General features: G+C 40.5%; 1 protein-coding gene across 5 annotated transcripts; it reads right to left on the reverse strand.

Moving 5' to 3' along the window:
- Positions 1-72: 72 nt before the first annotated feature.
- Positions 73-27,020, reverse strand: LOC116066008 (beta/gamma crystallin domain-containing protein 1-like). 5 transcript variants are annotated; one of them, XM_035995499.1, is made up of 24 exons: positions 23,981-24,189; positions 23,743-23,814; positions 22,024-23,456; positions 21,397-21,523; positions 18,034-21,354; positions 17,556-17,732; positions 16,647-16,685; positions 16,129-16,247; positions 14,861-15,017; positions 14,468-14,607; positions 12,873-12,999; positions 12,144-12,179; positions 11,305-11,462; positions 11,002-11,125; positions 9,144-9,289; positions 7,734-7,860; positions 6,986-7,015; positions 6,744-6,856; positions 6,008-6,140; positions 5,107-5,246; positions 2,859-2,982; positions 2,079-2,237; positions 1,491-1,653; positions 600-688 (listed from the first exon to the last, which is right to left on the reverse strand). In XM_035995499.1, exons 2-24 carry the CDS (start codon positions 23,788-23,790, stop codon positions 600-602), a joined length of 7,230 nt encoding a protein of 2,409 aa, XP_035851392.1. In that variant the 5' UTR covers positions 23,791-23,814; positions 23,981-24,189. The 5 variants fall into 5 exon arrangements, with proteins under 5 accessions (XP_035851394.1, XP_031177580.2, XP_035851392.1 ...); XM_035995498.1 differs by having other exon boundaries at positions 18,034-21,523; positions 23,981-24,190; XM_035995501.1 differs by lacking the exon at positions 17,556-17,732 and having other exon boundaries at positions 73-688; positions 18,034-21,523.
- Positions 27,021-27,522: the final 502 nt, after the last annotated feature.

Genomic DNA, 27,522 nt, shown 5'->3' on the forward strand with positions numbered 1-27,522 from the left:
GAAATCTGTAGCATTTTGCCTTTTAGTACATTGTTGTAAACCAAGTGCAACTCTGTGTATTAAAGAAATGTATTGACAAAAATACTTTTATTACCATTCTGAAAACAAAAGTTTGCTGTATAATTTTGATTAAACAAAGAAAAAAAAGACATTTCAAGAGAAACTGTATTTTTGTTTCCTCATGTAGCATGCAGCTGGAAAATAAGGCTATGTATAATGTGTGTATATATACGTATATAACATGACGTTGCATAAAAAGTGTTAACACTGTTTAAGTTAATTAACATCAAGCAAACAGATTCATTCAATGAAAAGACAAAAAATAAGACTCAATATATTACTGGTTAAGTGTAAAGTATGAAGTATTTAAAGTTCAGACTCCGCTCTGAGTAGTAATACATTCTTACAGATTTATCCACAGCTCTTTATGTTGACCTCCTCATTGGAAATGTTTGTAGTCCTGCAGCAGCAGAGGTTGAGCATCTCTAATGACGTACCTCGCCCTTGAGCACTTGTCCTGCAGCTGCATAACAGAGCCTCTGGTAGAGCTGTTCCTCTGATAATAATATTCAGGATCCAGTCCAGCAGCTCATATGTTTTCATATAATCTCCACATCCCACCTTTGTTGTAGTTTACTTGGATCAAGTGTTTGTAGAATCACTTGGTTTTTGTCATAGTGATGGCCCCCTGAAACAGAAATGTTTTCTCATTAATTAATTAATTTATTATAATTATTGGTATTCAAGTGTTATTCTTTTTGAAGTGGTCGTTTATTTACTGCAGCTGGGATAAGATTGTGTTCCATAATATAATATTAAACTATATGTTACTAAAGATAAATGACACTGATATATAATCCTTTGGATAGTAAGGCATTTGTCTAAGGTCTATTTATATGTATAGATATGTATACATATATAGAATACTATGCATCTTGGTGCAGTGGACAGTACTTTGTACACTAACATGATTTAGTCCACAAGGTGTCACTAATCGACAGTGATGCAAACAAAAACCCTGACATTAAAATACCCAGTTTTCAGTAAAACTCCAATAACAGACCGTTAGATTCGGGGCGACTATTCTTTCAGTGTAATCAAGACCAAAAAATGTTTTAACTAATGTACAGAAGATAGATCTTAAGTAACATCCGTAGTGTAATGAGGAAAATGAATGCATCTTGCACTTAAAACAATCTCGTGACAAAGAATATTTGAAAATAATGCTAGAATTTTCTTTAACCAGAACATGCGTGTATTTAAGTTTGACTAACACTGAAGTATCCTATACCTTTGAAATACTTCACTGTCATTAAAACGTTCAGACATTTGGATCCTTGGTGGCTAACTCATCCCAGCTGGTGCTAATAGTACTAACTATCCAAAGTCTTCTATGTAAATCATTTATACTACTGTGTTTTGTAATATTAAAGAGAAATAGATTTCTTGAAAAGGTACATGGCATGAGTCATCACATATGGATGAATAACCTTTGATGTCCAGGACCAGATCAGAGGTGGGGGTGTAGGAGATAAAGCCCTCAGGGGTGATGCTCCACAAGTGGATTTGGTTGTCAGGCTCTGGAGTGAGACCCACGCGGCTTCCTGCAATTGTCACACTACCACTGGGACTCAGGCAGCACTCCTCCAGCAGCTGGAAACACAGGGAGAGGAGTTCAGTACCTTTTTTTTTTTTAGTATGGATCGGCCAGTGTTTAACATTTAAACTAACTGTCTATTATTTAACCGTGGGCTATAGACTTTATACCGATCAATAGACCAGTGTTTAGTATGATATGGGAGGTTTGTGCCTAAAAATAGTGTTGAGTTTTTGTTTGAACCTCAGCAATAGAAGTTTGTTTATTTATTTTGTTGCTGTTTGAGTCTGTAGTATTAGTCGTTTGTTTGACCAATTCTGATTAGATTTATGAATTTGTGTTGACATGATTAAAATGGTCTAGAGACTGCAGCACTTTTTGTATCTGTTGATCACCTCTGCTTTAAACAAAGCTTGCTCATGACTCTTTCGTAGCACTGTTCACAGGCTTTGTAGTAGTATAATGATGGCAGCAGCAATACCTTGCAGTGGAGATGTCCATTCTGGTAGAACCAGATCTGCTCAAATTCATCAGTCTCTTCTGTTTCTTGGATCCGCAGCAGTTTGACATCATCCAAATCGCCGGTCACTGACATCATGAGCCCCGTTTGTCTGTTCCTTAAACGGAAGTGCACTCGCTTCTACTCAGAAAATACACATGACCAAACGCTCAGTGCTTCAGCTCAGTGAATAACAGGGTTCATCATTCTTAAAGAGATGTATGTTAATGTACAAAATATATTTGTGCCATTTTCTAAACTAAATTTGAGCTTTACAGATTGAAAACCAACATTTAAAGGCAGCTAAATTCAGCTCCACACAAACTGACAATATCCAAGTAAAGTAATTTTTAAAGTAAGAAATTATGTTCTCCACCATTACATTTTGATTATGCCTCGATAATGACTACCAGCTGCTGCAAAGGTCCTAACTATAACAATGTTACATTTAGCTACAATAAGTAGGGTGTTAAGGCTTGCACTGTGTAGCTTTCAGTCATATCCATCAAATGACAGCTGCCTTTTTTTAGTGAATACTATTTGAACAGGAAATTAATTAAAATGTTTTTGTTTTTGTTTTTTTGGTTGTTCCTTTCAGTCAAGACAACCTGATACAGCTGTTTGAACTGAAAGTAGATCAAGGTAGGTCCGATGTACATGTACAAAACATTTAGAAGTGTAAAAATACTTCCACCACTGGTGTACAGACTTTCGAATGCATACAAGTGAAAGCTCTGTGCCCATTGTGTAGCCCGGATGTACCTGTAAAAGAGGGCGGAGGGATCCAATTTTCTGCCAGCTGCTGAACTTGCGCCAATCAGGCACCTCACCAGGTTTCAGCAAAATCTGAGGACCCCGATAGTTGATTCCCTCATATAATACCCACCTGGTGATACAGAAAAGACAAAAAAAACAGTCAAGTTTTACATCAGCTAAAATGTAGTCTATATACTTGACATTCCACTTCCGGGATTGCTCCGATGCCACAGTAAATTCCGCCGGATGCACGTATTTTCCGTTTCCTTCCGCTTTCTTTGTGTTGGATGTTTAAACTCTGGTGGATTTATGAGGACTCTGGTTAACTGCTCCTCAGATATCTGCAGGGTAAATTGAGATAGCTAGATAGACTATCTGTCCAATCTGAGTTTTCTCTCGCACGACTATTTTACAGCAGCTCCGTGCAAAGCTTAGCGCCACCCATGACGACTGGGATTAGTTTAAAGAAATGCCATTAAACCAGAGCACGTTTTTCTCCCATCCTAGAATGCTGTGTGAAGTAGCCAGACCCTCCTCCGCTCTGCAGCGTGTGGATGGTCTGGCAAAGCGAGACTAGCTATAATGAAACCAGGACCACTTCCTGCTCACCTTTTCTCAGTTCAGTCAAAGATAAATACTGTTTAAAAGTGTCCTGTTTCCTATATATAGAATTTGGGCTGTTCAAGAAAAAAAAAATGTTTTGGTTTTTAAATTCATGTATTTTTCATTTTAACAATCTGCATGGACAAGGAGAACAATGCCTTTCACATGTTTCTTTCTTTCATTTCTCTTCTTGGTTCCTGTCACATAATGCTGAATTTTGGCTAGTAAATTTCTTTCTTTTTTTTGATTTTCTTTTGGGGGCATTTTAGGCCTCTATTTTCATAGGACAGATGAAGACTTGAAAGGGGAGAGAGAGGGGGAATGACGTATAGCAAAGGGCTGCAGGTCGGGGTCGAACCCGCAGCCGCTGCGTCGAGGAGTAGACCTCTATATATGGGCGCCTGCTCTACCAGGTGAGCTACCCAGGCGCCCAAGCAAATTTCAACTGTAGAAAACATGTTGATCAAATAAAGGTCAAATAAAAAATTATCTAAATCTTAATTATATAAACCCAGGCTACAGTATCGCAATGCTGGTAGGAAGTTAAAACAAAGTCTTCTTTTGACTTGCAGTTGTGTTTATGAGACCTCTCTTCCATATAGCACTGTACCAAAGGTAATCTTCTAAAATGTGTCAACTTCACAACCATCCAATTTCTCTGTGACACTATGAAATGTTGCTTTTAACTCTCAATGGCCCTGTTGTTTGGCTGATTGCCCGTCTCTCCTGTAGTGGGAATGTGCCACTGCAGAGACAGCTCTGGCTCACTGTGAGCCCTTTATTTCCTCAGTATCAGTTCACACCTACAGTCTGAATCTCGCACATCAGCAGCAGGTTTCCATCATTACTCCATCTGTCAGTACTGTCATACAAAAGATTTACTGACGCTGCGCTCTGCATCCATTTAATTTGAACCTATAAAACACCATGTCTGAGCATACAGGCCAAAACTGTAGCCTATACAGTCTTAAACAAAAAATAAGTCCAGGAAGCCAGCTTCACTACCTGGATAACAGACCTGGATTACATTAAAAACTGTTCTTGCAAATGTAAAGGTAAGTTCTGCCAATTCAAAAGAACATCAAGACACTTACTTAGACAGACAACCTCAGCGTTGATTCTTTTATTATCTCTGAATCCTTTATCTTAAAGTTTAAGTACCTTGCTTTGTCGGTTGAGATTAATCTCCTTTAACACCTAACTTGTGAGTCATTAGTGGCACACTACATGGGTGTGGTTTGCCACAGGCAAAGAAATAAGCTTACGTTGTTTTTGGCACATCGACTTGGCAGTTGATAACTTTAGAATTTGAAAGAAATTAAAGAGATTAAAAGACAACAGGGATTTATCAGGGAGGTCAATAGGGGCCACTAAAGGCGTGTAAAATTAAGGATATTATTCTGTTTCACATGTTCCTAGCAGAGAACATGGCTTTCACAGCACACTGGGTTCACTCCCCAGTAGAAACACACACACACACACACACACACACACACACACACACACACACACACACACACACACAAACACACAAACACTGTTATGCATGAACCTGTCAAACTCGCACCAAGAGGAGAACTTGTTGACAGCCGAGTAGTTGCTTTACATTCCTACAGAGCAAGTTACCACAGAGCAGATGTAATGTACTCACATGCCTCCTTCAACTAGCACAGACTGGACTCTGGTGCAGCCTCCAGCCAGCTGGAGGTTGACTGATCCATCTGTCAGAACCACCCTCTTCCCCCACAGACCACACCGCTCAAACAGAGTGATGGATGGCAGTGAAAACTCCTGCGGAGCGCGAGGGAAAGAGAGAGAGATAGTGTATTAAGGAATGGGGTGGGCGGAGAGTTGCAGGTCATGCAGGTTGAAGTTATTTTGAGGTTACCATGGAAACGGACTGCACTCACACTTTTGTACTCCATGCCATTTTTTCCATCTGTAACAGCTGGGTTGATTTCTAAATCAACACTCATGTTGTAGATCAGCATCAGTGACTTATTTAACATTTACTTTTTATCATTTACCTTGCATTGTCTAAAATTAGAGAGGCTACCTGCCTGGAAAAAGTTGTGGGTTGCAGCACTAAGTAAAGTTTTATTAATATGAATATGTATCAATAAATTAGACTTTTATCGACCAAAAATTGTCTCTTCATTCACTGTGTTCATTTTCAAAAAGAACGCCATTCCATAAAAGTACTGTCAGCTGTGTTGCAATGTGGGTAATGTAGGCGCCAGGTTTTAACAAGGAAGAAGATTCTACTGAATCAATTTCGATCCATCTATAAGTCCAAAAATGTTATAGGAGTGCAATGCTCAATATGTGTAGTGCTCTTTTAATACAATGATATTGATTGTAGCAGCTTTAAATACTGTATATCGTGTTTCCCTACCTTTAAATCCGTCTGGCAGTCCAACATTGTAATACAGCTTTAAAAAACTTAATGTCCAAATTCAAGGGTCTAATGACCAAAAATTGTGGTGGACCATCCTATAAGAGGGACTGGGCTTTAAAAGTGCTCAAATAGTTAAAACAGAAAATAAACTTACAAAGCCAACAGTCTGTAGTGACAGGATGGAGCAGCTCGCATTAACACATCCCATTGCGCTCAGGTCTGGGTAGCTCCCCATTTCTAACACATACATCCTTCCAGTGAAGTCCTGGCCCTCAAATGCCAGCCAGCTGAAATCACACACACACACACACACACACACACACACACACACACACACACACACACACACACACACACACACACACACACGCAAGGAGCAAAGACGAGACTTGTGTTCTAGATTAATGAAGAAATATGATCAACATTTAAAACTATTTGCAAAATGTAGGTGCCACATTTTTAATTATATGCTGGCACAGCGAGTTTCAATATTCATACTATGTTAGGTCCTTCCTGCTTGAGGTTGAACAGCATACTGTGTATACACATATGCACAGAACTTACAATACATCAAATGAATATGGATACCACATCATAAAAAAATATAAGATGTACAGTGAATGACTGCTGCCATTTGGGATATTTTCTAAGTAAGTGGAGCAGAGACAGCCTGTAGCAGATCTTGAGTCCCAGAGATTCTTTTGTAATATGAGCAACATGCAGCTACAATTTTATCAAATCACCTTTGGGAAATCCAACCGGGCCTATTCCTAAAATCTGCTCTTGCAGAATGGTGCGGTCTTTCAAGCATCAATAATTCATCTTCTATCATCACTCACATCAACCGCAGCCGCAGTGATATTTTGTCCATAGTGTGCAATATTACTCACCTTCCAGCCAGAACCTTGCACGAGGCAACAGAGACGCCGTCCTGCAGGGATGCCACACTGTCCTCCAGAGGGAGGACAGAGCCTTGAAAACCTGGTTCAGAGAAAAGCTGCACCTGGGGCACACACAGCAAGACAACAGGCCTGAAACATCAAACTGTGAGTCTCTCACACACTTCATCAGATACGACGGACACTATCTCAGCAAGAATAGATGTGTTCTTTCATCCTTGTCAATCGCCTACCTTAAACTTGGCTGTGTTCTCAAAATCATCCTGAAACCACACACAAAATAAAGTAATCAGAAAATGGCATTATTACATATTACTATAAAACAATGACAAAAATGACCATTATTTCTTTGCTTTATAATTTAAGATAAATAATGAACTGTATTATTGGTCTTTTAAGACAGGATTTTATTTTCCTGCATTTAGCCACTTAACGCGAATGTAGCTGCAACACTGCAGTAGACCTTGCATGGAATCTATGTCTGTTTGTCATCATCTGATTTCAAATCCAAGTGGCCTCATGATGACTCACCTTTGTGATTTAAGATGTTTTTACTTTAAGTCTTATGATTCTCCGCACGGATACATTTACTCTTCCTTTGCCTGTGACTCATTCTCGCAAAGATAATCAAATGTATAAAGGTTGGTCTGTCCCCCCAGAGATTCCTGCTGTCCATGTTAAATTTTGATTTGGTCACAAGCATGAGCGTTGTGACTGGTCACATGCAATGGAAGCACTTGGTTAACCAAACTAGGACTATCAGGGGAAGTGAGAATACAGCAAGCCCTTTGATATTGCAAAATTATGAATCATAGAATGCTAAAATGACAATTATTGTGATTATCTGAAGCTAATTGTGCAGCTCACATGCTGGCTGCTGCACTGATTGAACATAAAATATCACAGGTACAAGACAATCTGTCTGATAGCTGGGGCAAAACAGCAGGTTTTTATAACTTTTGTCTGAGTCATTGTTCTTACCAGCACGACAGGCATTACTGAGGCAACTCTGGGCTGTAGCGCCCCCCAGTCCTCCGGGCTTCCATACAGGCCTTTCTCCAGGATGTAGCACTCACCACAAAAGCCCGGCTCCTCAAACACAACCCAGCTGAGAGAGAAAACAGAAGGAGGAGCATAATTACCATTTCAGACAGACATTTCAGAATTGTGTTTTCTCCGTTTCATATTTTATCTTAATATCTTAATAAGTAGAGAAAACAGTTTGTGGTGTGGTGCACACACAAATAAATTGTGACACAGTCAAAGTGACATTTGTCACAGTCATTTACCATGCATGTGTGTCAACAATTCTTGGTCAGAGTCCAAGTTGATAATGGCCTCCCACGTGATAGTATCTCAGCAGTTATGTACTCTCTTGGCAAATTGGGCATGTCTTGAGTGGCTGTGCTAGTGTGTGTTGTTGTGGATGCCTTGGGTATTTCTAAGACAGACAGGCACTGTGTGTCTGCATTTGTGGGCTTGTGTGTGTCACACTACAAACAAGTCTCTCTCAGCAATGAAAAAAAAAAAGGACGGCAGCACGACATGGGCGAGGCTGTGCAATCTAATAACAGGCTAGCAGCACAGCATGAATAACCCTTCATGCGAGAGTCCTGCCTCCTAAAGGACGAAATGTTCTACTCCACATAATTTACCATTTTGTTAGCCTCTCCCATGGGTAGCAATGATCAGCATGCTTTGTATTTCATTAGTCTAATCTGAGTAATTATTCTTTTTGATTTGCTTCTGGTTTTGTTTACTTCTGCGTTTTTTTCAGCTGATCAGAGCATAAAGAAATGGAAATAAGGAACACAGCCACTACTTGGATCTTCTACTTTCATATGTAACATTACAGACGATGAGACAAAACACCATCCAAATATAAATGACATTCCTTGTTAACAGTATTCAGGCTTCTAGAAACTCCTCCTCCACACCCAGCACTAATTTCACATTCATTCCCACTGCGAAAGGGTGTGAGACAGCATGCGCCAAAACCAATTTACTGACATGAATGAGGTGTGGCAGACTGAACATTATAGTGAACTAGGTAATCTGTCTCAACCTGTCAGCATGGGCGCGGCACCCTTACCTTTCTGAGCTGCTGAACAACGACAATAAACCGCACAAGACCTCAGTGGGAATGTAGCGTGGAGTAATAATCAGGTTGAAGCATACTGTAGGAATGCATGCACTGTACTGTTAGTTGTCCTCTGTAGAAACATACTTTACATCTAGCAATGGAAAGACAGCTCAGGAATTTGAACAATCAGAGAACAATTCACTTTATCAGGAGAAACAATGATACTGTGAACTATTCATTATCTCCATTACTGCTCACACAGCAGTGAAGGTTGCAGGGTATATGTAAGTATAATGTTTGTCACTTACACGCCACCCATGACATCAACTGACTGCGTCTTCATGCCATAGCCTGTGTCATCCATGTTAATCACAGGCACTGTCAGGTCAATGTTGACGCCCAGCTCACCGAATTGTATGTTGCTGAACATTTTGAGGTGCGAAGACATGAAATCCTGCAGAGAGATTTAAAGCATCAGATGAGCATCACACCAAGATACATCACAAATGAGCATAGTCAAACTCAACATACTTTATGGTAGTGGCTCTCAACCTTCTTTTAGTCATGCCCCCTTTGGAAGCGTCATGCCCAGTATTCCACTATAAACCACTTCCATTTTGATTAACCATTACCTAAATTAGTAACAAACAAGTCAAGTTGAACATTTTATATAATATTATCAAAACAATGAGCTGCATGTTTCCTTTCACCCACATTTTAAGGTAAATGTTGCACAAACTACCAGTTTTCCGACACAAAAAGTAAAATCCGCCACTCTGAAAGCGAACCCTTTTTGCTGTCTGAATAAATCTTAATAACCTGGATCTTGATACTCTTGCAAGTGTGAAAGAACTTGTTTCTTTGTTTGGCCCACATGAATCTGATTAATTGAACTCAATTTATTATTTAAACTTAATTTTACATTTTTCAACTTAGACATGTGTGCCATCCTCTGTAATGGTCAGGGGGTCCCGTGCCACAGTTTGAGAACCACAGGTTGGGCTAGTAAATCTGTTTCCCCCAAATATTAAAGGGGTGATTGAATTATTATATAGGGTATTTCACACTGTTCCTTAAGGTCTCCTGATAGGGTATGTAACATTGGTTGGGCTGACAATTGCCCGAATGCTATTTTATTAGGCCCTTAACTACCCTGTGAATATGGCTCTATTTGGAACAAGAGCTTTTCTTCCAAATATGGTATGCTCATGAATATTTAGATGAGCTGCACGCTGATTGGTTTGAGCGAACCCCATAGAAACACATTGGAGACGAGACAGCAGGTCTCATATTTCAGACACTGCAAAGTTATACGTTGTTTGTTGGGCTATTTCGTTATTAAATTCACTTCTGATACCTTTTTATGCGAGAAATCAACTATATAAAGCTCAAATATGGGCCGTTTTACGAAAATTGATGGTTAATTGCAAATTTGGTAAGACGTGTCGGACTTTAGGAGCTCCACACAGTCTGACGAGAAAACGGCAACCTCACCCAGTGAAAGTCACCGTTTCTCGGCTACTGGACTACTGGCTGGCTGCCAGCTGCCTGCCTAACTAGAGTATATTTAGTTTGCATTTCGTCACGCCACTTATATAACATCTACCCCAAGGTCTTATAAAGCTAACTATGGTGTCCAATTTCAATTTAATGCATTTTTGTGAACATTAGGGATTTTGTTAGCTGCTACTGTCCCTTCAATCCTAGCTATGTGTACAGATCGCGGCTAGCTAGTTAGCTTCACTTTCGGCATAATTAAAGTCTATTTACAATTTGAATTTCGTCACGACACTTATAGAACATATACCCCAAGGTCTTCTGTTTTTATGAATCAATTAGAAAACCTCAGAGTTTTCTCTGGTATTTACAGTAAATTGCTAACCCTGTACACAATCAATAGTGTGAGTTTATGTGAAAAGTTTTGGCCTGCATTTTGCTGCTTTTACATGGATTTTCCATTCTGACAAGAATACACTTTTATAGGAGCAACACAGAATACTTTCCATTTTTGATGACTAATTCTAACCTTCATAAACCCATGGTGGTCGAACCATAATTTAAACATTACACCACAGCTATTTCACTGCTACGTCACATACTGGTGTATTTTGAGCTTACTTTGGTCACACAAAGGTGTATAGGGAGTTAGCCCAGCATGGTACTCACAGCCAGTATTGGTCGCAGTGACAGGAGCTGCTCTGAACCTCCCCAGTCGCTGCAGTCCAGGTACTCTCCTTCTTCCAGGATGTGCTGCTGGCCCTCAAATCCAGGCTCGCTGTAGCCCACCCAGCTGGAAGAAAAGAAGTGCAGCCGTGTTGTTGGTTAGAGCTGTATTTATGAATCGGGACTGCATTACTTAACCTCAAATCTGGCAGCAAAGCTAATCCTGAATAAACTTTTCTACAAGTCAAGATTACAACTTAACTTGATTGACCTGTGTAAGCACAGATAATTAACTGTAAGACTCACAGTCCTCCGATGATCTTTAAAGAACCCACAGAGTTCAGTTTTGTTGAGTCAAAGTTTGCTCCATCTGCAGCAATGGCTTCACTTTCACAAAAGCTGAAAACGTCACTGTCGATTTCCAAACAAAAGCCCTCAAGGCCAGGCTTCTCATACACCACAGCCTGAAATAGAGAAAGCACAAGGCTTACATCAAACATCACTCATCATTTGGTTGAGTAGACAAACTGCTATTCAATTCAGCTCTGTCCTTGTTACTATCTACCTTTTTTGAGTCTTTGATCTCTCTGTATTTTTGTTCCAATGCACTTTTTATTCATAGAATGACACTTGATCCAAGATAGCAGGTTAACTTAAGAATAAACAAGGTTTATCGATATAAATATAATACTTCTTTCTAAATATACACAGTAAGTTTTAATAATGTTACTGAATTTCTTACTGGGGTTTAGCGTGACCGCAAATGAGGTGAAAAACTCATCCTTGCACACTTCGTCTGTTGAACTTTTGTGAGCACAATATTAGGAATGTTTGCACTAAAGTGATTTTCACTAATTGTTAATTGAGAGTTCAAAACGTTAAGCCTAAAAAAAAGGCTTTACATCTTTTATTCTGAGGTCTGAAAATGTCGTTGAAACGCTATGGTTACACTGGGAATTCTTTGATGTTGCATCTATTTTTGTCTTGAAATTAAAATTAGCCAAGGATGCAATGCACAATGCCTTTTATAAAATAGTCAGAGTTAATCATTTGGTTACTTTATAATTAGCAGATTTAAAATAACATTATATTAACATTAAGCACGTGCAAGTTAAGTAAAATGTAGAATGGTATGTCAATCCTACCTTGACTTCATTGGGATTCTCCACTTTGAAACCACCCTGGAACAGAGACATCATTATTACTAAGCATTATCTTCTCTAATTAAATGTACATTGTAAAAAAAAAAGCGAGTCAGTCAGAATATGGAAAAGGAAGAGTTGAATGGAAACAAGAATAAGAGTCTAAAGCCATGGCAGCGGCTAACTATAACAGCTAACTTTATACCTGCATAAAAACATATTTAAGGTGTTCATTTTAGGATAGGGAGTTAGCAAGCCAACATGTGTTATTGAGCACAAAACACAAAGTACAGCTGAGGCTGGAATTTCATTAGTTTTGCATGTATTTGGTCATAAACCAAATTACTACACTACTTTTTTTTAAAGATTATTTTTTGGGCATTTTAGGCCTTCATTTTCATAGGACAGCTGACGAGATAAAGGGGGGGAGAGAAAGGGGGAATGACATGCAGCCACAATTTTCTCTCAATCTGGTAAATGTTAAGCTATTTCTAATAATAATATTAATTCATGTTATATTTCCCAAGATAAGTGCATCTTTTGACCTGCTGGTGGCACTATATGGAAAATCTGAGTACCAATGTAAATAGGATTCATCCTCTGGGAACCATGAATGTTTTTACAAAATTGACACAACCATGCAACTAGTGTGGCTAGAAGCAGCTAATTAACATATCTTATTCTTCAACTATCCTCTGCAGTGTACATTCGATGTTGCACAGAAATACGAACCATTTTAAGTGGTCGAAGAGATCCAACAAAGGGTGATGGGAAGCCCCAGGTCTCAGGAAAAGGGTACTCTCCTGTCTCCAGCACAGCTATCATGCCCTGGAACCCCGGGTCACTGAACACCAGCCACCTGAAGGAAAGAGGGACACCCACATTGCATGTTAATTAAGTATTAAGCCAAAAAGTCCCTCCATATTATGCCTCTTGGTGGTTTTCAAAGCAATGTGAGTCATGACCTTGCATGGCTTGTTGCTTTTATAAAAGGCATAATTGTCATAAAAAAGAACAAACTCACAGATACTTTTTGTTCCACATAGAAATCAGCAGGTATGTTTGGTAATTTTGCTCAGTACATTAAGTATTAATAGGTTAGGGCAGTGTTCTAATGAGGTATTTTGTATTTATGTCAGACATGAGTCATCCAACAGCAGACAACAAAAGCTAGTTATTTTAGAATACAATATCTTTGAAATGCATGCTTCAGCTTCAAAGCATTTTCTTTTACAATTCACTTTTAGCGTGGACAGCCTTTGTCGGAACTATGTCATATATCACATGTGAGCCTCTGGCAGAAAAAATTAACCCAGCTTATTCAGTCAGTGCTGAGGAAGTGATACCCAGAACTGATGCCCAACGTATGGTGCAGAAAGATATATAATAACTGGAGCCAAAGAGTCGGTTAAATCAGTGAACACAACTGAGCTAGGTGCATGTTGGAGTGAATTTGTTAAACACAAAACTACATCTGCTGAACAGTTGCCCCACTTGTCACAGAGCAAACGCCATAGGGGGAGCTGCTGAAGCATCATTATTTGTAGCTGAGCAAAGATGAGCTGGCATTTGACAGCTCGAGTTGTCGAGAAATGCTGAAACAATCTCCAAAATGTCAGGTTTCTACCAACAGTGCCAAGGTAAAACTACAAAAATAGCTATAACTTCTACCATCATTAACTTCCTCAGGGGCAGGGCACAAAATGTCCTGAATGCCAACACCTCTCACGTGAAAAAAACATTCACCCCTTTGCCAAATTCTCTCCACACCTTTGTCTGTTTCTCTCCATATATCTCCACCTCTCCACTCTGATGTGCCCACACTTTCTCTATTTTCTAACATGCAACAGCAGGAAGACATTCCTGAGAGGCAAACGAGTGAGAGTCAAACCAAAGACAGAAAGGAACGTAGCAATGATTATTATCTCTCAGCTATTTGTCAAAGCCAAACACCGGGAACATCCCATTAAAAATACTTTAGGCTTGACGTTAAGCACAGCAGGCAAGATGTCCAAAGTCTACTCTTCTGCTGGGTCTTACAGTCATTAGCAATAGAAAACTCATTGCAGAGCATGGGGGTTTCTCATTGGCTGCTCAAAGTAATTACACTACTTCTTCGTTCTTTAGCGCCTAAATGTATTGCATTTCAAATAAAATCTAATCTCCAGATAACTACCTATCTACCACTCTGATCAATCACAATAAGTAGACCATGTGTCTTGCTAATGATTTGATTTTGTCGGCCTGTTCAATATTGCCACACCCACGCTTTACCAGTCAATTGCAAAAGATCTGAATGATTGTTTTGCTAAAACAGCCACACTTACACCCCAGAGTGAACTTGGATGGAAGCAGTGCTCAGTGGGATGCCAAACGAGCCCGTCTCTATTGTGTCATTGTGGTAAGGCGTTACTCTGCCGCGGCCTTCCGGTTCAGTAAACAGATCAATATGGGGGAGGCTGTAATCCTATAGGGGGAAACAAACACAGCAATTATCAGCGGCGGCCCATTCTAGTCCTTAAGTCATTCTTTTGTAATGTGACCAAGTAAAATCTTAACTAAGCGTACCTATTCTGTTCTTACGGAGTCTGGACTGAATATACATGAAGCAATATCACACATTAGCTATGTTTCAGAGGGCCATGTGAGGTGACGATGATGTCGATAGTGCTATGTGCTAAAGGCCAAACGAGGTGGATATATTTAACTGGTGGACTCACCCAGACAGCAAGTCGAATTGAGCCAATCAGCATTGATGGGTTGTTCTGTGGTTCTGTCTCCAGCCCAGGCTCTGCCCACACATTTGTCAATTCAATGCCTCCCTCCTCCAAGGCGATGGAGCGTCCCTGGAAGTCAGGCTTCTCGTAGAGCACCCAGCTGTAGTGAGAACAAAAAACATGTAATCATATGGCCAGAAACAGATAATTATATGTTGGAAAAAGAAGGAAGGGCCAGGATAAATGTATGTGGTACAAAAAGCGTCTTAAAAGCATTACTTCAATGTTTTTTGGAAAAATATGCATATTTGCTTTCTTGTCAAAAGTTAGAGAAGACCAACACCACTCTATCTGTCCCATAAATATGAAGCTACAGCCACCACCACTAGTTTAGCAACCCCAGCACATAATCCCCCTAAACCCAAACATGTCAACTTTACACTTTGTTTCTTTTTTATTGATTCAACAAATGAGATCTATAACTAGTTTATTAGTGATCTTTGGAGGTGCTGGTAGGTGGATGTCGTTACCTTTGGACAGAGCCGGTCATTAACTAATGACCACATAATTATAAGGACATAGTGCAATTCTCAGCTGCAAAGGTTATTCAAATATATAAATATGCAAGAAACTTTGTAACTATCCTTTTTGCTATTTTTGGGAGAGCAACATGGAGATGAAGCTTGGATGTGGAGTTTTTGAGTAGCGCTATGGAGAAAATTTTGAGTCCCTGTATCATCCACTTGTCCCTAGTTTGTTCTTGTGCACACACACGAGAATGCACATGCAGGCACATGAGCATGTTGTACACATTCCTGCCAATGGTTTTACACTATTCCACTGATCTAAAGGTAGCGATAACACGTCAAGAAACGCAGCAATGCTCCAGCAAAGGCAGGGAAGAAAAAAACTGCAAGCAAGTCAACATGGGTGTTAACAATGCAGGGTTCAAAAACAAAAGGAGAGGGAAGGACATGCATTCAATACATATGCCAGGCCTCAAGGATTCACAAACTTTCTGGTGAGCAACTATGAACAGAAATCTTGTTTGTTTACCAGTAACACATTTCAAAGACAAAGTGGATATATAATTACAGTTAACGTTAAGTAGGGAACTCTTAATCCCGATATTTCATTAAATTAATGGAACATCCAGGAGCCTTAACAGGTCACACTGGCATCTCAAAACCACTTGACACTAATTAGAAGTACACTTCAGTGCAGATTTTCTTTTCATCGTCTGATAGTTCCAGTTGAATTTCACTACTTACCATCCTCTAACAACCTTCACAGATATGAGAGGTGATAGCTGCAGAGAAGTAGCATCTGCTACATCCCTGTAAATCTCATGCGCCTGGCCACTGAACTGAGCTTTCTCAAACAACACCATCTGTTAAGAGACATGAAGGGTAGTGTCAAAACAAATCAAATCAACAATTTTTTGTTTTGTTAATACCAGTCATGAAAGAGGATCCCCAGCACAGCTAAAGCTGAAGGTAGACTGAATTAAAGCAATGTGTGGGCCAGGGGTATAGCTCTTATTCTAACAACTACTAATGAAGTTCTACAATAATGCAAAACCACAAGTTTTGCACTGCATTGGCAGCACTGAATTCCATTATTGTAATCACATCCAGCTGAGCATTTGCACTAGACTGTTTTTTTAAATACTTTGTTTACCCCCAAGAACACCATATGAAAAGCAGATGTTTTCACAGAACAGAGAATTGCCTGTCCAGATTCCTCTCTCCATTTTGTTTTTACAGTATGTGGGCAAAATTGTGCCTACCTTTCCAGGGCGCTTGTGAAATCCCTTGGCAGTTCTTATCTGGAATGCAAAAACACTAAATTTTCATTGTGACAAAGACTGCAGACCATTGCAAACATATATAAAGTGCTAGAAAAGCTAATCTGCATTTGTTTGTCCAGCAGCTCTGTGCCTGTTGAATGCCCGACCTTTCAGTTTACTTCCAGGGACACAGTGGGTCCATGGAGACTGCACTGCTTTGAATTTGTATTCAAGCATCACACTGGTAAGCCAAAAGGAAAAAAGTGATGCTAAATCCAGCATGCTTGCAAAAAGGCAACAGAAAAAAATACAGACACTATAAAGCTTGTAACATCAAGTCGGTAACAATTATTCAATGTTAAAATGCCAAACATTCCCTTTACACAAATGAATATTTGCTTGTTTTCTTCATCTTCTGTGATAGTTAACTGAATAACTTTGGGCTTTGGACTGTTAGCCGGACAAAACAAGCTGAATGGCGGAAATCATGATGAGACTTTTCACTGACTAAACAGTTAATTGATTAATTGTCAGATTCATCAATAATCAAATGCTGATCAGTAATTTCAGAGTTTTTTGGAAAGAGCTATGTTATTTGGTATTAATAATTGGAAATACGAAGCGTGTCCAATCAGTAAACTTCCAGTTAAATTATTCTAACCAATAGCTTGCAACTGAACAGGCAAGCATACAAATCAACATATATGGAGAACAAAAATGTACAATCATGAATTGCTATTGATCAAATATTTACTTGGGTTTAATTTGCGCTATCCTTTTTAAGGAAACACATTTTCCTTATAATTTGGAAATGTAAGTGTAAGCCCATACACTTCAAGGAGATATGCAGCTTTAATTTTAATACTAACTATTAGGTATCCTCTAATAGAATGTATGCCGCACACTTACATTTTCACTAAGTCTTCCCTGTGGCTGAGCCGAAGGCTGCTTAAGCTCAGGGAGTGTAGAAGGGATTGAAGGAATCTCAGGAAAACATGGAAGTACAGCATCAGGAAGAACCGGACCTGGTTTCACAGCCAGATCTGCTTCACCTCCGGAGGCTGGAGTTGCCATTTTTTCAATAACCTGATGCATAAACCGAAAACCATCAAGTATCTATGGAAGTTATTCCTTACATCCCTAGGGAACTTATAAAAATAACAGAATGATGTTTGTTGTTATTTAGAGACATGTTAAAATTGAGCACTTGGTTCTATGAGTATTTCCTTTCATTAGATAATGAATACACTTTGAGTGTAGATATTTTTATAGCTTTGCTTACTTCAACTTGTGCCTGCCAGATGTATGTTGACTGTGAAATATCTGTGTTATGAGCACAACTTCTTTAAATTCACATCATTTTAAGGTGAAAATAACATTAACTAACCTTAGTTTTGAATTGCTGCTGTCCTTGTATGCTCTGCACTGGTTTCACTGGTTCTCGGGGGAGGTACTTCTCTAAATAGTCCGGCAGCTTGATGTCGTTAAAGGAGGGAAGTGGAGGGCCTGAGTCACTGACCACAGCCTGGGCTTCCTCTCTGTTGCTCAGGGCCAGTGTGTCTTTGAGTGGAGCTGCGGCAGTTGGGCTTGGTGGGGGTGGATGGGTTAAAGGTGGAGGGCTTAGCTGGGGGGCTTCACTAGGTGACACATCCCCAGAATTGGTGCCCTCTGCCTGCGTTTGAAATCCATTCCTCTTCCCTCTTAAGATGGAGGAGGTGAGGCTGCTGAGGACACAGCTCCCCTCCAAGCGAGACTTCACCTTGACCTGGTCATCTTTCTCTTCCTTGACATCTTCCTCATCTTTGACAGGAGTCTTGTCCCTGAGGCGAGAGTGAGTGTCCAGGCTACTGAGCAGCATGCTCCTGTCTGCCAAACTAGCCCTGGCAGGCTTCAGGCCAGATTTTGTCTCCTTGTTCTGGAGCTTGGCCAAAAGGCCTGGGGTTGTGTCTACAGTGAATTGATTTTTCTTTCTCAGGCCAAACTTAAACTCCTCGGGGTCAAACGTCTTCTCAAAGCGGTCCTCCCTGATGGCAGGCATGGCAAATGGTGGCTGAGGTTGCCGGAGTTGGTTGTGTTTACGTGGCGGGAGGGAGAACGGGGAGCAAAGCTTCTTGATTTTCTCAACAAAATCATCATCATCTAGTTCACCAGAGGTGTCCAGAAGATTGCTCTCACTTCCAGAAGAGCTCAGTTTGGGCACCGGGACTTTAAGCCTCCGTTTAGGAAAGTCCACATCCAGCCAGCTTGAGGGGGCGTCTTGTCGTGTTGCAGAATCGTCTTTGCTTAGTCCCCGTGGTAAATGGAGTTTCTTCATGGTTGAACGCTGGGTTGAGTCTGGGATCGGCTTATTAGCCTGTGGGGAAGTGGGTGCTTTTGGAGTTTGACTTGGCTTGTTATTTACCAGTTCCTTTTTGACTGTGTGTAGTTGTTGATGTGGGAAGATATCACCATTAGCAACAGGTGAAAGTTCATCTATTGGTGAATGGAATGTTTTCTCAGCTGTCTTCTTGACCACATTAACTGTGGAGCTAAAGGCAGCACTATCAGAGGGGCTCTGTGCTATTATTTCCGAGCCCTTGAGTGGAGTTTTGTCACTTGTGCTCTTTGTTTTTCTTAATTCCTCACACTGCAAAGCTAGTTTCATTACATCTCCGGAGACTTTGACTTCCGAAGGCACTGATTTGTCAGTTTCTTTCTCATCATCTTGCCCTGCTCCTTTACTGCTTGCAGATTTAGAGACAGAAATAGGAGTAGACTCTTTAACAGATAATTCTTTCTCTGACATTTTATCTGTCTGTGCAGTTATCAATGCTGGAGTGCCACCAGCGGCTTTTACAGTGACTTTCTCAGCTGCTGTAGTTGCTTTGGTAATAGACTTTGAGCTGGAGAACTGAGCATCATTTGCTCCATGTGCACATGAGTCATCTGGTGAATTATCTGTTTTTTCCACAGAATGAGGCTGTGGTTCTTCTGCAATCACTACTGGCCCTGTCTCGGTTTCAGGGCTTTCTGCAGCCTTTGTTTGCAACTCAGGCGGCCCATGAGTTGCTTTTTCTTCCTTTGATGACCCTTTCTCACTCTTAGACACACACACAGCCTCATTAGTCTGGGTGACGGCACAAACAGCAGCCTTTTCGGGATGTGTTGTCTTCGTATTTCCAACATGTTGTTTTTGAGCAGAAAGGTCTGATGTTAAGTTTTTTTCTGAGGACTGAGAGACTTGTTCGGCTTGGTTTGTTTCTGGTTTTGTTATGGCTTTGACCAGCTGTGTCTCATCTTTTCTTTCAGCATTTTTTCTTTCATCGGCTTTACCCTCTGTCCCCGAGATACCTTGTCTGCTGTCTGAAACCTCGGCCTTTGTGGTATTTTTTTCTGAATGCAGGAGCTGCTGTGGTTTTTCTTTGCTTTTCCTCTCTGCCTGATTTGTTTTTTCACCCTCTACCTTTTCTAATTTATCCACATCTTTACTCTCGGCCTGATTTGTTAGTTCTATGTCCTTGTTTTGGGGTTGCAGTGTTTGCCCAGTGTCTTTATTATTCGCTTCACTCACTTTCGCTTTACTTTTTGATTCAGATTGCATCGACAATTCTTTATCTAATTTAGAACGTTCAACAGGGGGCTCTTGCTCCATTGAAGACGTCTCAGTAGGTCGTTCAACCGCAGGGGAGGGGGAGGAGGCTGCCGTTTCTCTGCTGTCCTTGGAGGCCTTGTCTCTCCTCTGTGTGAATAAGGGACAGTGTCCCCCTGCCTTTTCCTCCTTTTGGGGTAAAATACCAGGATCTTTGTCAATAGGCGTCTTTGTTTCGCTGCTATGAACAGCAGTATCAGGTTCATCTTTGTTGACAGATGGTTCAGGCAGTCCCTCCTGTCTGCTGACCGGTTTGTCGATATTCTCCTTTTTAAATGAAGAATCTAACTGTTTCTTCTGTATGTCCAACACCTCCAATTCCTTCTTAAATGCTTTTTGTTTGGTTTTAGTTTCAGGTATCTGTTTGTCTGATGTATTTCCTTGGGCTTTTTTAGATGGTAATGAGACCTGTTTGGCGGCAGAAGCACCCTCCTCTGTATCATCCACCTGTTGTTGTTTTATAGCAGTGAGCTCTGGCTTATTTGTAAAGCAATCTTGTTTTTTTTCACTATTTGGGCTGATGGGACTGGTTGGTTCCCGACTTTTTCTTCTTTTAGAGCGGGAGCCTGTTCTGCTTGGGCCTTTGGACTGTGGGCTAATGCTATTGGTCAGTTCTGCAGAATCACCTGGCCCTTTAGATGAAACATTAGTTTCAACACTGTTAGGTTTTGTACCCTGATCTGCAGTTTTCGAGGCCACTGTGTCGTTTGTTTTGGAGCTCGTTGGTTGTTCTTTAGATATGGAAATCTTTACCCCTACAGCGGTAGTATCTTGTCCATCTGGTTTTAATGTTATCTCTGACTTTGCTTCCTGTATTTGCTCTTTAGTATCCAGTCTACCCTGATGGTCCAGTTCTGGTGACTTTGATGCAGCAACTGCAACACACATAGCTTTCATTCCTTTCATAGCTGGTGTTTGAGGCAGCCCTGCCATGTCCTCTGTTTTAGATGCCTCTGTGAAGTTCCTCGCTCGCTCCTTGATCGTCATCGGCTTCTCCCTGATGGGCGACGCAGAGCTGGACCTGGCCATGCCGTAACGTTCAGCTGAATTTGATCTCTGGTCTGACGACACAAAATCTGCTTTCGGCCTCTCTGTGGCTTTCCTGACTGGAGAGACATCAGCACTCCTCTGGGTTTGGAAGGTCTGCTTGCTGACCTTTGCTGCTGGGCGCTCAAAGAGGCTGATTTTATCCGCAAGGCGGCCAACGACTGGCTTAGGCTCCTCATTCATTTTCTTCAGCTTGTGTAGTCTGTGTATGAAAAGAGGTTAAGGTTTGAATCCAAATATACATTTTATATTTTGCTAAATTTTAAACATTTAAAGTTGATTTTGACTTGTGTATTAAACTTGCACAACTGCCTCAATATGCACCATTTTCTCTGTCAGATAAATGTTAGTTTAGTTTAGTGTTAGGCTGAGTTTAATCTGACCTATTTTTCATCTGGTCTGTACTGGACAGTGACAATCTTATAGCACAGGGCTGTACTTTGTGTTCTGACTCACACCATTGTTTGACTGTGGATACACCTGTGATATTACACCCATAGCAGCACACAATCTTTGACAGAAATGCCACAAAAGCTTGACAGGTGGGGTTAAAATGTCTGCAAACTAAACATGTATTCCTAACACATAGTTTATTTTAAGTGGAATACATTATTGGAAGACTTTTCTATATACACTGAAGTATATGAAAATGTGAAACTGCTCTCTTTATACTTTACTAATCACATTTAGGTGAGAACTTACCTGGTATCAATCTCTGTCTTGGGCTTATCCTTTGCTTCATCTTCGTTATTCTTAAACGCTGCCTTAAGTTCCTGTGTGTCTCCTGTTGGATTTTGCTTTGGATTCAAAGGCACATATTTTGTAAAAAACTTCACCTCACTTTGAGAAACCTTCATACTCCTGCGTTTGGACTCTGGTGTCTCTGTCCTCCTTTCTACTTTGTAAAGACTGTCGTCGTCCTCCATGTCTGTGCCACCATCAACACATGCCAAAGTGGCTGCAATGACTGAGTTTGATTCCTGGAAATTGTCCAACTGCTGGACTGTATCGGAAGAGGAAGTCTTACTCTCTGCTCCTTCAGGTGATGCCTGAGGGGTGGGGTTGTGCTTGGAGGAGGAGTTTACAGATGACTCTCCCATGTCAGTCTTTGGACTTTTGCCCTGAGGACTTGTCACTGAGTTATCTGATGTTGGGATTCCCTCTGGGACAGGTTGGGCACTGGGAGGCACTTTCTCCTGGGAGCTGTCCGCTCCATCTTCCTGAGAGTTCTTCCTGTATTTCCTTCTGGCTGTGTTTTTACGCCCCATGCTGTCAGCCTCTGTTTGTTCTTCAGGTTCAGGCTTTGACTGCGAGTCCTTGCGTGATTTCAGTGACACTCCCACTAGGGCACTGTTATAACTCTGTGCCTCAACAGCAGGCCTCACATATGTCCTTTTGACATCTGTCCTTTTGTTCTCTGCACTTGTTGAACTTAAGTTCAAATCAAAACCCGGTGATGACTTAGCTTTGCCGAGGACCTTTAGGTTCTTTTTTGTGACTTTGGTTTGGACAACTTCCTGTCCAGAACAGCTGTTTTGGCCGCAGTGAATCACACTGGTCTCCTCCAGGTACACATGGAGCCTCCTGCCTGTCTGGGCCTGTGCTTGTCTCTGGGCCTGAAGTTGGGTGTGGGCCCACTCAGAGTCCCATACCACTCCCTGCTCAGAAGAGGAAGAGAAATGTGTCAGATGACTGGCATTCTTCTCAAGATTCCCGCTCGCTGAAGTACCGTTACTGCTCTCCTCCCTCTCCTTGCCCTGCCCAACTCTCTTCTTCCTGCACTCCACAAACTCCTCCTTCTTTGGACCTCCTTCTGCTGTCTCAGTTCTGCTCACAACAGCGCCGTCTCTGTGGGCAGACTGCGTGGCGTCCTCCTCTTCACAGGGGAAAATGTCTCTAGGGAGACAGAGTGGGTTGGGATTGGAGCTCTGTTCCTTCTCCTCCTCCCACTGTTCCCCTGCGCAGAGTCTCACAGACTCCTCACTCTCCTCCTCTCCTTCTGACTTAACAGCCTGATCGCTGGTTGGGGGGGCATTTTCAGTGGGACTCTTTGGACCTTTTACCCTCCATGGAGAAAGCCAGCTCCCGATACGACCCAAGACCCCAGTGCTCTGCTGCTCCTCAGGGCTCTCAGACTAAATCAAAGCAGAGAATAACTCACATAAATGTCTGTATACACATGCAGTGACAGTTAATAAACATGCATATTTCCAATGAATATGCGCAAACTCTAGCTGAGCTGAGTAGTTACACGTGGTAGTGCAAATAGCATAACTTGCCAATGAACAAAGGAAGGGAGTGCAGGCTTGGGATCTAAAGTAAATATTATTAGAGGTTTGTTCATTGACATTTTTAGTATTTGGCCATGCATCTCTCAGCATAGCAAATACATGCAGGAGTGCTTATAACCTGTAAGCTTACCGTAGAAAATACCATATCATTCAGATTCTTTATGTAGGTTGTGAACATGATTTTGCTTTAGATCAAAAACTCCTAAAGAGCATAAAACAAAAACAAAATCATTCCACCAGGATAAAAAAATAGCAGTGTGAAAAAGCAGAAAATAATCACAAAAAAAGATATTTTGCCTTAGCAAAGTGATAGATCCATCCCTAAGTCTAACTTTGAGCAATTCCTTTTAGTTTCAAGTTCAACTCACCCTTAATTAGACATAGAAGAAAACTTTTCGGCCCACTCCAACATATAAACCGCTGTCAGTTTATGCATAAAAGGATAAAAGAAGCACTAATATGCATGTCTAACTGATGGAAATGTTGTGTTTTGTCCTCCTTGTATCCAGTAAAGTATCCAAAACTGGCCAGACTGCGGCATCGCAGATATGGGCGCTGTGAAAGTTCTGCCCCTGGCGGAGCGCACGCAGCCAGGTGGTTAAACGATGCCTTCATGTGCTCCTTGTAAATTTCAGAGACGAGTGTCACTAAATGAAGCCGGTTATTCAACAAGAGGTCGCCCATCTAACCGCAGTTTCATTTAGCTGATAAGTGTTAGTCTCTGAATAAAAGCAGGCTTGACTAGCTGCCATCAGCAATGATTGTGAATATTTAAATAGACAAGTTGAAAAAACATTTAAAAACTGTAAACTACACCTTTAATACTAACAACTCCCAGTCAGTCATATTAAAATCACTGCAATATATACTTTTAGCAGTGGTGGAATGTAACTAAGTAGACTACATTTACTCAAGTACTGCACTTAGGTACAAATTCATGGTCAATACTTTACTCAAGTATTTCCATTTTATGCAACTTTCTCAGAGGCAATGTAGCCTACTTTTACTTCCTGTCCAGTGAAAACCATGTATCTCCAAATGTGGTGATTTTGAATTTGAATGTTTCTGACAAACTGCAAGATTAAGTATTTTTCTGAGCAGTATTTCAATTAGAACAACCTTAAACAACACAGCAAAATGCAACACACACATTAATGCATTATACTACTCCAAAAACATCATAAAACAGGGACCAATTTTCAATACTTTTTATTGTGATACTTTAAGTACTTTTGCTGCTAATACTTTACTAACTCATATTTTTACTTAAGTAAGGATTTGAATGCAGGATTTTTACTTGAGTATTTTCCACAGTGTGGTACTAGTACTCTTAAGTAAAGGATCAGAACACTTCTTCCACCACTTACTAACCCTTTTTGTTATAAATTAAAAGTAAAAGGATCTTGAAACTGGGTAACTTAAGAAACCATAGCTTGACCTAGAAATGTATATATTGTATTATTACTTCCAGTATTTCTGAAGCTTTCAGTATAACTGTTATTAGTTGTTTTTTTTGTGTGGGATCAAAAGGTCAAATGTAATTTTGATATAGTACCCGTTCTCCCGTGTTAAACATTTTAAAATGGCAAGGAGCAGGGTTATGTTTTCCGTTACTGCTGTTATTTTTGTCATTACAGCACATATAGTTTGAATTGTTTGTCCATTCAGTATCATGTCATAGTTAGTAATTCACATTTTTGGAATAATAAATGCTTAGAGTGGATTGTAATGAAGGTTTTTGGTACACATCAAAAAAGTCATCTCCCAACTTCTGAAACATATGTCTTGTTTGAAATACAATTAACATGTGTTGTATGTTTCTATATGTGCATTTCATATTGTGTTACTGATGTGTGTCTCTGTAGGCCTATACATATTCATTTGGTGTAGTATATTTGTTGTTCTTCTTTAGAAACTAAGCCGCACAGAGAGCTTTCATCCATCACAGCAGGAGAATAAAGAACAGGTTTGTGATAGCCTACATACATTCATTACATCATTACAGTACTTACTTTATTTAATATCATAAAATAGTAGAAATGGGATTAACAATTCTAATTATTTCCACAGAATGCTAAATAAGTATGCATAGGGATATCTGATGGTTGGTACCTTGCAGCTCTGCACCTCAAGTATCAAACTATCGCTTGGCTGTCAAATATGTGAGACACTTGTGAGACCTAAGGGAGTCCAAATTTGATCTTGTAGCAAAGACCAAGGCTAATAAAGTACAGAAATTTGGAAGCCATGTTTTAATGAACAAAAGTATAATGATAAGTCTCCAAAGTGGTCCAAAATAGACCCATTGTGTCTAACATTAGGTGCATAAACAAGTTTAAACATTACAGTTTGAAATTAGATGCAATGGCTCTGGTTTAGTAAAGTCACACTGCTGTCCTGTATTTGCTGAAGCACCTCGTCCAGGTCGATGATGTGTTCTCAAAATTCCTACATTATTTTTAGCAATTGAAGGCAGCAAGAGGCCGTGTCCAAACAAACTTTTCCAGGGGAAATGACGCACTGACTGTGTGGGTTTCAGAGCCTGTTGAATTCGGTTTTTGGCTTTCCAAACCTGTGTGCCCTTGTTTCATTTGGCGGGCAGCTCAAGTCAGTCTTTCCGTGCTGCTTGGCCGAGGAATTTAACCCTTTAACCACTTTTTGTCTGTGTAAGTTACATTACAACATTATTTCGACTTTTCTTTTTAAGTAAATAAAGAAAACGTGACATGACAAAAGTATGAATTACGGACTACAATCCCCCCCACCTCCAAGTCTATAGTTTGTCACATACCTATCCAGGCTGCCATAGGTGTGGGAGTGGCGCTGGTAGGTTAAAAAAGGTTGTCGGTTTAAAAAAATCCCATACCTATTATTTTAGACCTTTAAAGGTCCTGTTTGGCCTATTGTGACGAGTTATTAACGTTTCATAACACCTATGTTTCCTGATGTTTGCAGGTATACCCTGAAGTGTTGAAGTATGGAAAAAAAAACTTACCGAGATATAATTTAGATCACTAATCTCTCTTTGAAAAGCGTTTTGACAGCGCAATCCTGATGAAGGTCAACCAAACAGTCACCAGAGACAGAAAGTGAGATCTTACCATTGTTAGGCTACAGGGTTTCTCCCTTCTCCTGCCTTCTCGGTTGTCTCTGGATTGAACCCTTCAAATGCAGCGCGCTGCAAAAGCCTTCTTAAAGAATGAAGTCTGAAGCCTGAAGCCTCAGTGCGTCCGCCGCTGTGAGGTAACCTGTCCCTCGTCACACATGAACAGGGGAATCTGCACTGCCTGCCTAATTAATATTTAGTGCGGTTTAAATGAGAAAATATCACTCTTGTCCTGGAGTATGCCAGATAGATGTCATTGTGAATGCAGCTTTAGAAGTGTGTTTTTTCTGATTTTCTAATAAGGGCTGAGGTAACACACCCCGAGGCATTGAGCACCGTGACACAGCAGGCAGCTAGGCCGGTTTATTGTGCAACTTTGTCAAGGCTGCAAGCAAATAGACAACAGGTAGTCTATGGTTGTAGGCGCACAGGGTGGTAGGATATTCCCATATAGACACCTAATCAAATACTCAGCATATTGCCACTGGTTGTTTTGTAGGCTATCTAATTATGCTGTTCACATATCATGGGCCATTCTATAACAAATGTTTTATGTTTCCTCATTTTGCAGGGCACCTCTCAGAATAACTTTTATCTGGCACAAGATCCCACTTTTAAAGGATATTCTTAAACTTCTTACACGTCTACAAACCTTTTATTCACACACACACACACACACACACACACACACACACACACACCTCTGACATGCTTCACATTCACAAACACATGCAAATACATTGCAAATGCATTCTCTCTGCGTGTCTCCCTTTCTCTGTGTCTTTCCCATGACTTATTAATGTG

This window comes from Sander lucioperca, chromosome 19 (genome assembly GCF_008315115.2).
Source record: "Sander lucioperca isolate FBNREF2018 chromosome 19, SLUC_FBN_1.2, whole genome shotgun sequence".
NCBI classification, from domain to species: domain Eukaryota; kingdom Metazoa; phylum Chordata; class Actinopteri; order Perciformes; family Percidae; genus Sander; species Sander lucioperca.